At 44.2% G+C, this 9,407-nt stretch overlaps 1 protein-coding gene across 2 annotated transcripts; it reads right to left on the bottom strand.

Annotated features, from left to right (window-relative positions):
* Positions 1-162: 162 nt before the first annotated feature.
* Positions 163-9,334, bottom strand: C3AR1 (complement C3a receptor 1). Of its 2 annotated transcripts, XM_039699683.1 has the most exons (3): positions 6,684-8,564; positions 2,188-2,352; positions 163-2,022 (listed from the first exon to the last, which is right to left on the bottom strand). In XM_039699683.1, exons 2-3 carry the CDS (start codon positions 2,343-2,345, stop codon positions 1,227-1,229), a joined length of 954 nt encoding a protein of 317 aa, XP_039555617.1. In that variant the 5' UTR covers positions 2,346-2,352; positions 6,684-8,564; the 3' UTR covers positions 163-1,226. The 2 variants fall into 2 exon arrangements, with proteins under 2 accessions (XP_039555617.1, XP_039555616.1); XM_039699682.1 differs by lacking the exon at positions 6,684-8,564 and adding an exon at positions 8,791-9,334 and having other exon boundaries at positions 165-2,352.
* Positions 9,335-9,407: the final 73 nt, after the last annotated feature.

Here is a 9,407-nt window from a genome sequence, read left to right as displayed (position 1 = left end):
GGAAGTTTCTGCCAGCTGTCTGTTCTCAGGGCAGTGAGATCTGAGAGTCTTTCAATTCATGCTCACCAGAAAGGCAGAGTGAAAACTCTACCAATGCTTAGTGTCTATTTTTCTTAATATTTACTGGCTTTTCTCTTTTAAGGAAGAACTAACACAAAAAACAGATTTTAAACTGCTTCTGTAGAGTACCTAGTAAATGTATTTCTGGTTTTCAGGAGCAGGGAACATTCAACCTTGGGAGCACCCCAAATAGCCTGACTGGATGAAACTTTTTCTCCACTGGAAGGACATAAGAAGCACATCTCTCTTGTAAAGAGAACTTGATGTGACTGAGCCACAGCATGGTCATTCTCTATCTTCTTGGGGTCAGATCGGAGGTTGTCACTTCTCGGTTCCAGGGTTTTGCCAAATGGCTAATAGACCAGCAGTCACCTAATTGGGTCATCAGTGACTGCAGCTGCTCAAATTCTGCTCATGTGCCATCTCAAAATACAGTAGGTACATTTGGATAATTTCAAACTGCTTTCTAAAAGGAAGATGTGGGATTCTGGTGGTGGGGAGAGAGCGTTGGGACGACAGTGAGTGTGCACATGCCAATGTACAGCATGTGCATTGACCACTTACTACCACACAGTGATGGATTTGCCAGAACAAAGGAATGGATTGGGTGTCTACAGGGCACAAAAGCTGAGTGGGGCAAGTGCTGTTTTAGTGCATAGCTGTAAGGAAATGTAGCAGTACCCTCTAGGGAATCTCCACATATTCCTACACACACCTGAGAGCCCTACTAGAGTCAGAGGAATGATGCGATGACCATCCGAGTTATCCAAGTTAGTTTTATCTGCACTTTATCAGAGATAAGAGATGTAGTACACAGACATATGCAAAAAAAATAATATTCTTATCTCAACTGAGAGGTTCAAATTCACGATTCCCACCACAAATCCGTAGCCAGCCCTGCTTTCTTAAAATAGTCTGTGTAGGTTAAAATACTGTGTCTTCTGTTTCACCAGTCATTCCTCAGATTATTACTCTTGGTGCTTCCAACTTCCCATCTCTCTAGTGTAGGATATAAAGGGGGTTATCATGAGCTGAAAGATTGCAGCGTCCTGCGTTGGAGCTGCAGATCAATCAAACATTGGAGCAAAACCACCTGCTAAGCGGAGAGTGATTGATATCCAGCGCTATAGCTTGTTCTTTCTACAGCAGTGATAGGAAGTCCTGCATTACAACGTGCTGCTCAGGTTCTTGTCTGCTGAAGTCTGGCTTCTGTGAAGGGTTGAAGATGTGAGCTCCTCACTAAAGGCACCTTCTAAAATTCTTTGCACCGATTGCCGTACCTTTGCCCTGAAGTCCCGTCCCACAAAAACATAGAGCAGGGGGTTGATGCAGCTGTTGGCATACGCAAGTGCTGTAGAGAGGTGATCCCACAGGGTCAGTGACTCCATCAGTCCTGTTCTAAGACTAGGTACAATGGAGAGCATCCCAACTACATGGTATGGAGCCCAGCAGATGAAGAATGCAGCCACCACACACACAATTGTTCGCAGTGTCCTGTTGTGTGACTTGTGAAACTGATTTGCGTGTGTTCTGAAAACAATGAGGGTGTAGCAAACTGCCATTATGCCAAAGGGGAGCACAAAGCCAAAGACAGCCCTAGTGACGTTTATTACCACTGAGGCAAGGGGTACAGAATCATTACCTTCATTGGTATCTCCCCACAAGTCACTGTCATTGTAGGTTGAGTATTCTTCCCATAAATCATTTACAGACACATTTGCAGATACATTTATAGGATAATCTATGTAATCATCAACTCCATAATTGTACCCACACTCTGTTTTGCCATCGTAAGTGCTTGTCTCACGGTAGTAGAAGACAGGGCAGCAGAAAATGAAGGCCAGCATCCAAATGCCTCTGCATATTAGCGATATAAATTTCACTGCTCGGTGGTTCTGACACCAGACAGGTTTCATCACCAGGAGGCACCGATCAATGCTGATGGCCACGAGTAGGAAGACACTAGCAAACATGGTGAAGATTATGACTGATGGAATGACTTTGCAGAGGAACCAGCCATAGGGCCAGTGTTCATGAAGGGCCAGGTGAACAATGAAAAATGGCAAGGACAAACAGCACATGATGTCAGCCACGGCAAGGTTTAGGAACCAGACAGTGTTCACAGACCTTTTCATTTTCAGAGCAGCTACCCAGATCACCAACCCATTGCCTGGAATGCCTATGATGAAAATGATGGTGAAGATAGCAATGCAAACAATTGATTCTGATGCATAATTCACAGCAGCCTGTTCCTCTGAACTGCTATTGCCCAGAACTTGAGGCATTCTGCAGCTGTAGAACAGAAAGGAAATTAGTAGCAATTCACATCCTTGGTTCTCATGACCCACAAGCGCAGGGCGGGGCTTTCCTGCGGTGAGCGGCGGGTGATTAAAAGACGGCTCTAGGGAGCGCGGCGGTCAGGAGTGGGCAAACAGGGAGGGTCGCAGGTTCCCTCCTGCTAGTGGGGTTTTTAGTTTGTTGTGGTTTTTTTGGTTGGTTTGGTTTTGTTTGTTTGTTTTTGAGGAGTGTTTGAGCCTGTCAGTGGCTCCAGAGGCCGTTGCAGAAACTGCCTGCCGGCGGGGTGAACAGGTGAACGATCTCCTTTTGCTGGTGGCCGAGCTTAGAGAGGAAGTAGAAAGGCTAAGGAGTATTAGGGAAAGTAAAAGGGAAATGGATTGGTGGAATTCCGCTGTTCCTTCCTTGAGGGAGGCCCACCAGGAGTCAGAGGACTCCCATGCCCTCCCACTGTCAGGCAATAGGAGGACACCTGGTGGATGAAGGAGAGTAGAAATGGGTCCCTACTCGGGGAGGTAATAATAAAAATTCCTCCCGACGCCCATCCTCTTAGCTAGGTGCCACTTCAGAATAGGTATGAGGCCCTGGATCTAGAGGGTCAGCCAGAGGACATAGAAGAAAATTATCTGAGTGAGCCTCCCAACTACACTTCATCTGTCAGATGGATCAGCGCCTCTAACATTAAAAAAGAAAAGAAGGGTAGTTGTCGTGAATGACTCCCTTCTGAGGTTAACTGGACTCACCCCACAGGCAGATCTGCTGCCTCCCTGGGGCCTGGGTATGGGATATTACTGAGAGATGATCCCAAATCCTGGGCTGATTTGGCCCTCTCATTATTACCCACTGCTGGTACTCCAGGCTGGCAGGGATGAGATTGAAAAGAGGACAGGGCAATTAAAAGGGTCTTTAGGGCACTGGATCAAGTGGATGATAGGGCAGGAGCACAGGTCCCTTTGGTGGCAGAGAAAAGCAATCAAAGGAATAGGAGAGCCCACATTATCAATAAGTGGTTCAAGGGTTGGTGTCATCAGCAGAATTTTGGGTTCTTTGATCATAAGGCAGCTTTTTCAGCACCTGGCTTGCTGGAACTGGATGGGCTCCATCTCCCTGGTAAGTGTAGAAGGATTTTAGCTTGTGCACTGGTGTAACTCATTGAGAGGGCTTTAAACTAGGTCTGAAGGGGGAAGGGGATGCAACTGGGCTCTCTGGAAGCAGGACCAAGGGTGGTAAGCCTGGATTAGGGCTGAAATCAGCAGCCCAGCTGAGGTGCATGTATGTATGCAGCATGGGTAACAAACGAGAAGAGCTGGAGGCCATGGTGAAACAGCAAAGCTATGATGTAGTTGCCATCACAGAAAGATGGTGGGATGACTCACATGGCTGGAGTGCTGCACTGGATGACTACAAGCTCTTCAGAAGAGACGGGAAAGAGAGAAGGGGTGGCTCTTTATATTAGGGAGGCTTTTGGTGCCATAGGTATTGAAACTAATGACCATGAAGTTGAATGCCTATTAGAAGAATTAGGGGGAAGGCCAACAAGGCTGGCATTCTACTGGGAGTCTGTTATCATCGACGCAGCCAGGAAGAATAAGTGGACAACTTATTCTGTAAGTGGCTGGAGAATGTTTCAGGATCACCAGCCCATGTTCTTGTAGGTGACTTCAACCTACCAGACATCTGCTGGGAACTTAATACAGCAGAAAAGAGGCAGTCCAGGAAGTTCTTAGAGTGTAGAGGACAACTTTTTGTTACAGCTGGTGGGTGAGCCCACCAGGGGAAGGACTATGTTAGACCTGCTGTTTACAAATAGAGATGGATTGGTGGGAGATGTGGTGGTTGGAGGCCACTTGGGGCATAATGATCATGAAATTATAGAGTTCTGTATATTTGGTGAAATGAGGAGCAACATCAATAAAACTCTTACATTGGACTTCCAGAGGGCAGAGTTTGGCCTATTTAGGAGACTTAATAAGAGAATTCCTTGGGAAGCAGCCCTTAAAAAGAAAGGAGTCCAGGAAAGGTGGGTGTGCTTTAAAACAGAGATCTTGAGGGCACAGGACTGACTTGGCACTGGTGAGGCAGCAGCTTGAGTGCTGTGTCCAGTTCTGGCCCCTCAGTTCAGGAAGGACATCGAGATGTCCAGAGGAGGCAACAAGGCTGGCAAGGGGCTTGGAACACAAGCCTTGTGAGGAATGACTGAGGGAGCTGGGGGTGTTTAGCCTGGAGAAAAGGAGGCTCAGAAGTGACCTTATCACTCTCTACAACTTCCTGAAGGGTGGCTGTAGTCAGGTGGGGGTTGATCTCTTTCTCCAGGCAGCAGCTGACAGAATGAGAGGACACAGGCTTAAGTTGCACCAAGGGAAATACAGGTTGGATATTAGGAGAAGTTTTTTTAATGGAAAGAGTGATAAAGTACTGGAATGGTCTGCCTGGGGAGCTGGTGGAGTCACCATCCATGGATGTGTTTAAAAAAAGACTGGATATGGCACTTGATGCCATGGTTGAGTTGAGGTGTTCGGGCATGGGTTGGACTCGATCTTGAAGGTCTCTTCCAACCTAGTGATTCTGTGATCCTGCTCCCCAAATTCTTCTCTTGACCTTCACTGAAGCATCTCTGAGTCAGGTGAAAGTACAGAGCTGTCAGGATACAAAGGCATTGGCCTACACAAATTTGTTACTAGTGTACTTGTTGTACATCTTCATAATTTTCATAGTGGCTAAACCTGTAAGTAAGCTTGCTATTCAAACAGGGGGCTCTATACAGTTGTGTTCTCCTATCTCTGTCATCCCCTTGATTTCCATCTGTTTTTTCTTAGTCTCCAAAGTGGAGCTCTCTATTCACATGGCCATGCTGTCTCCAGGTGTGTTTCCTGGTTGACTTCCTGCTTCAGAAAGGCAAATCAGTATTTTTAGTTCCTCTTTCCTTTAAAATGAGCAATTTCTTCTGGCATAATTGGTGAAGTACATTTAAGTTAAGAAAACAATGCCTGTCTTCCTGAAATAACCCTGCTTCGCTTTCTGAACATTACAAATAGAACAGACAGGACATAAATTCTGTTGGTTAAGTGGTATTTTAGGGAAGTGCCAGTGACCACTTCCTTTTCTTACAGCTATCTGCTGGTTCCTTGGAAAGCTTATCTTGACCAGGAGAAAGGCAAGACATTAATGGTCTAAGATTCTATGAAAGATAAGAAATGAATGTTTAAGAAGAACAGACAGATATTTACTTGTAGAAATATAAATGAAAACACGAAGTAATGTTCTTCAGCCATTTTAGATATGAGGTATCTTACTGCAAGACAATGAAGCTGACCTACAGCATACTTAAGTGACATTTTAAAACTATGACCATAGTAGAGGAAAAATGTTAACTGCTCAATTATTCTTGGACTAGTAAATTTAGAAAGGAGAAGAAAAACAGCAAAGCTAAGATAGAATTGAGAAAAAAAAAACCCTGATCTTCGTCCTTTAGGCATTAATAGAATTGTCTAAAAAATTCCTGTTAACTAAACCCCTGGTGAATTGATGAAGGCAGTTGTATTACTGAAAGGTCCCAAATAATGTTACCAAAATGCAAGGAAACTGAATAGGGAAGAGGTGAATACAGCCTGCAGAAGGAACTGAAAAGAGATAAATAAGACAACTGACCCTTTTTAAACTTCTGTTATGCCAGTATTTAAATACCAGTCAGAGATTGTTGCATCAGGACTAAATATAAATATTATTAAAAAAAAAATCAAATAACTCTTGCATAATGTGCAGTCTGAAAGTGGAGTGATGCATAAGTGTTCAAACTGTTTGACTAAGAAGAAAATAAATAGAGATAAACAATTGTAACAAACATCACCATTTATCAGGTTTTGGTAACATCTGCTAAGAGACTTGTAATACGTGAGGGTGACCTGCAAGGAAAGCTATGAAAGACATTACTGGAAGGCTTAACTTAAAGCTGGAGGCTTAATTTAAAATTCTCCCTCATTTGTTCCATTTCCTGTGGTCTTGCTGATCCACGTAGAAGCAACTTTTAGAGGGACAACTGGCGAACAGTGCTGCAAGAGTTGAACCCTGCTGCCTCCCCATATAGCTACAGAAAATGGTACGAAGAGGACAGGGAAACAAGGAATGCTGTAACATAGTAATGCAAGTCCTACTCCACGAATCGATTAGAAGATACTGCCCACACTATATTTTCCAGAGTGCTAAAAGGGCTGCAATGTGGTTTGAAAATGAAAGGGAGAACTGGAGGAGGGAGAGCGGTTTTCAGGAGTAAAGAATAATAAATGACAAGTAGATGAGGAAAGCAAAATTCTCCAGTTTATGACACCTACCTAAGCGAAGCAGTTATTTCAGTGTGTTGGAGCAAGTACCATCAATCGTCTCTGGAGTGACTGAAAAAACTCTCACATGACATTTTAGGAACTGCATTTTTTTTCCTGCATGCATCCTGTGTGTGCCAAGTGTGTTCTTTCACCCTGATAAAATGACTCATTTGAATGTAATTTCAAAATTTAGATATCATCTGCTCATAAAATAAAGGGTCACACCACAGGAAGTTTCTCAAAACTGTAAAAATAGAATAGTGCTTGAAATAAAATATTAATAGAATTATAATCACAAGCATATACTTTACTATGTTCTGTAAGACAACTGAATGACATCTTGCCTGTTGACACAGTGTGACCTTTGCTGGAAGTAATTCCTAAGTCCAAACCCTGCAGTGTTGCTGTGAAATGTCTGATCTGTTATTGTCTTGTAGCCACTTCCGTGTCTTACCAGGTCAGCACGTTCACGTAGCTAATCTCATTTATAGGATTTTTACCAATCCAGATCAGCTTCTGTCCCAGTTTGAGACAGTTTGCTTCATCAAATACAGAACACTGTACTCACCAAACAGTGACTGATCATGACAAAATGATTTTAACCTGCCCTTTACTTTTCAGGGTATTAAAAGTCTATTTTTTAAAAAGCAACTTGACTGACAAAAAGTTAGAAGTGGTTAACTGAAATGGGTGATTTGCACAAAATGTGGCAAAACAATAAAAATGGAAGACTTCCAGGGCAAGGCATTTCTAATGTTTAACAAGGGGGTTCCCCCTCGCCTTTCACAATTTGGGAAATCAAGACTGCTAGCAGAAATGACAAAGCCCAGACAAACAAGAATCAGCCTCAGTATTTTGGTTTTGGTCAGGAAAATGAACTGTGACAGAGCAGACTTCTGCTCCTGAGCGTGTTTGTGAGAGACACAGATGCTGCCTCCAACACAAAACCAGAGAAAGGAAGACAGGCCAGGGCTGAGCTGTACCCACAAAGATAGACAGGCTGTCAGCAGCCTGCCAGGAAAATTCCTGTAGCTTCATCTTATTCTCAGCTGCCATCCTGCCACGGGGACTCCTCAGGCCCAGACAGGCAGTGCTGATAGGAGCTTATTCCTATGGGCTCCTCTTGGCTGAGGGACACATGGTCACCACAGTGGGACCTGTCAGTCAAGCCCTACTTTGCAGGAAGGTCCTTAACCAGTTCTATCTTCCAGGTTAAATGTTCTATTTCAAGATTTCAACCTTTCTACTGAATCCTTAAAAAAAGAGAAAAGTAAATAATATAAATAAAAATTTAAGATTCAGTGGTTATTGGCAGTGCTTTGTATTTTTTTCTTTTGGTCCAGAGATGCTTGTTTGAACCCAGCTGAAGAATGTGATGTTCTCTGCTGGCTAAGTCTCAATGGAATTGAATGGGAGATGTATTCCCAGCATTCTGGTGCTGCTTGTGAGTCTTTGCTCACATGCCTTATAATAGCTGGCCCTTTGCCACTCCCTCATCCGAGATGCTCTCCTTCTAGAGGGACCGTAGGAGGACTGTGGCACGCTGAATGACAGCACTGTGAAGAGGGAGGTGAAACTTAATACTGCTAATTGTGAATCACTGAACTTGGAAAAGCAGAAAAGCAACTATGCACATGGAGGGGTGTACTCCCAGTAAGTTATTAGTGCTCAATGAAAAAATTTAGCAGTCACTGCAGGAAGTTCTAATGAAAAATTAGGTCAACGAGCAACTCTATCCAAAAGGTAAATGCAAGTTTCTTCTTGAATTCTGAATGCTGGTCCTTTAGGTCGTTGATCCTAAAGTTATAGAACAAGAAAAATCATAGAGAATAGAGACTAGACAGCCATGGCTCTGTCTGCATTAACTAATGTTATTACCCTACTGGGAAAGCAAGCAAACAAACAAACAAGCAAAACCTCTTTGATGGCTGTTTGTCCTGGGGAGATGGTATGGTCTGGTACACTGTTGCTTGCTGAATGGGTAAAGCGTTCACAATAAACAACAACAACAACAAAAAAACAACAACAACAAAAAACAAACAAACAAAAAACCCAAACAAAAAAACCCCCCCCCCCCCAAAAAAAAAAAAAAACAACAACAAAAAAAAAACCACACCCTCAAACTTAGTGGTGTTTCAGTGATTATTTTTGCCTCAACACCTCCAGGGATGATGACTCCACCACTCCCCTAGGCAGCCCGCTCCAGTGCTTGACCTGGAATGCTCAGACATGGCTCTGTGCAATTTTTAAACTTCTCTTTGCCTTTTCTTCCACTTTTCAGAGTAAACACTGGTACTTTTTGAGACTCAGTCACAGGATGCCGCACAGCACTAAACTTCAACACCAGTCTCCTCTGAGAAGCCACCATTAAAACAGTGGTTTAAATGCTGCCAGCCTCATCATTATTGACAAATAAACTAGTATCTACAGTCTTTCTGGGGGAAGACCCACTCCTGAAACGAAGCTTTGCACAGCTGCCATTCCCATCACTTCCAGCAGCAAGCCCTGCTCTGCGCCGCGTTTCCTTTTTGGCTTGCTCTTGTACCACAAAGCGGCCTAATCCACGCACCACAGAAAGAACTGACACTGAGCCCCCCAGGGCGCAGGGAGCAGCTCCCGGGGGATGCAGACGAGCAGGTCGATACCGTGAGGCGGCACAACCATCCCGCCGCTCCCGCCATCCCGCTGCCCGGCCCTTCCCACCACCCCCGCGGCTCGCGCCACCCCCGGGCA

This window comes from Passer montanus, unplaced genomic scaffold, assembly GCF_014805655.1.
Source record: "Passer montanus isolate IOZ18808 unplaced genomic scaffold, ASM1480565v1 scaffold137, whole genome shotgun sequence".
NCBI lineage: Eukaryota > Metazoa > Chordata > Aves > Passeriformes > Passeridae > Passer > Passer montanus.
Note: the sequence above shows the minus strand (reverse complement) of the source record. Positions and strands in the feature narration are given on the sequence as shown.

Coding starts and splice junctions, on each gene's coding strand:
- C3AR1 (XM_039699682.1), bottom strand. CDS start 2,345: ATGCCTCAAGTTCTGGGCAATAGCAGTTCAGAGGAACAGGCTGCTGTG.